The sequence below is a fragment of the Benincasa hispida genome, chromosome 9 (assembly GCF_009727055.1).
Source record: "Benincasa hispida cultivar B227 chromosome 9, ASM972705v1, whole genome shotgun sequence".
Taxonomy (NCBI): Eukaryota; Viridiplantae; Streptophyta; class Magnoliopsida; order Cucurbitales; family Cucurbitaceae; genus Benincasa; species Benincasa hispida.
Window position 1 is genome coordinate 8,894,524 of NC_052357.1, and position 1,002 is coordinate 8,895,525.

General features: G+C 39.6%; 1 protein-coding gene across 1 annotated transcript; it reads right to left on the reverse strand.

Annotated features, from left to right (window-relative positions):
- Nucleotides 1-220: 220 nt before the first annotated feature.
- Nucleotides 221-631, reverse strand: LOC120084512. Its single transcript, XM_039040306.1, has 2 exons — nucleotides 461-631; nucleotides 221-379 (listed from the first exon to the last, which is right to left on the reverse strand). Exons 1-2 carry the CDS (start codon nucleotides 629-631, stop codon nucleotides 221-223), a joined length of 330 nt encoding a protein of 109 aa, XP_038896234.1.
- Nucleotides 632-1,002: the final 371 nt, after the last annotated feature.

The following is a 1,002-nucleotide window of genomic DNA, read 5'->3' on the forward strand; positions in this document are numbered from 1 at the left end:
AAAAAAAATAATAACTTATGCCAATCATTTTCAACATAAATAATTTCCAACGTCAACAATTAAATTCCCATAATTACACTTAAAGTCAAAAATTCCAAAAACGCCCCCAATTAAAAGAAAATACTGAAATTACATTACTAACAAAATTTGGGGTGTTATATTCTTCCCCACTTATGGAACTTTCGTCCTTGAAAGTTTACTCCTGGAATAGCTCCGGGTACTAGGCCCTCATCTCATCCTCTCGCTCCCAAGTGGCTTCCTTGAACTGATGAATCTGCCACAGGACTTTCACAAATGCTATCTCCCTGTGGCGTAATGTCTTTATCTCTCTGGCGAGAATCTCTACAGGTTTCTCCTCGTAGCTCAAGTTGTCATTCAACTACAAGGACTCAAAGTCAACTACATGTGACGAGTCTGTCACATACTTTCTTAGCATCGAAACATAGAAGACATTATGAACTGAAGACAGTGCTGGAGGCAATGCCAATCGATACGCTACAGGGCCAATTCGTTCCAAGACCTCGCAAGGTCCAATGTGTCTCGGACTCAACTTCCCTTTCCTGCTAAACCTCATAATACCTTTCATAGAGGCCACTTTTAAGAACATTTTAACAACAGTCTCAAATTCCATGTCCTTACATCTCACATCGGCATAACTCTTTTGTCTGCTCTGAGCTATTTGCATACTAGCCTGATCTTTGATAACGGGTAGAAATACACGTTATTATAGCTCAAATAAGTAAAACAATGAGAGAATGCGATGGTAAAAATAAGCAATATCATGTCCAAATGCGCTAAACTGAAGAAATTGCGATCACATGCGCCCATCGCATAAAAGCAGTTAATTTACTTAGTTTGTGTAGGAAAAATGTGTTGGAGCAAGGGAAATTGCGATCCAAAGAAATTAGGCATCAGCGCGCTTGAAGATTGCGATTGTAAAGTCATGCAATCGTATGCGATCGTGAGAAGTTGCTAAAAAAGGTGGCTGCATAAAGACTGCGC

Bases quoted from the DNA above. Each gene is read 5' to 3' on its own strand.
- LOC120084512 (XM_039040306.1), bottom strand. From the start codon at position 631: ATGGAATTTGAGACTGTTGTTAAAATGTTCTTAAAAGTGGCCTCTATG. The intron at 380-460 runs GTTCATAATGTC...GAGTCCTTGTAG, and splicing joins TGCCTCCAGCACTGTCTTCA to TTGAATGACAACTTGAGCTA.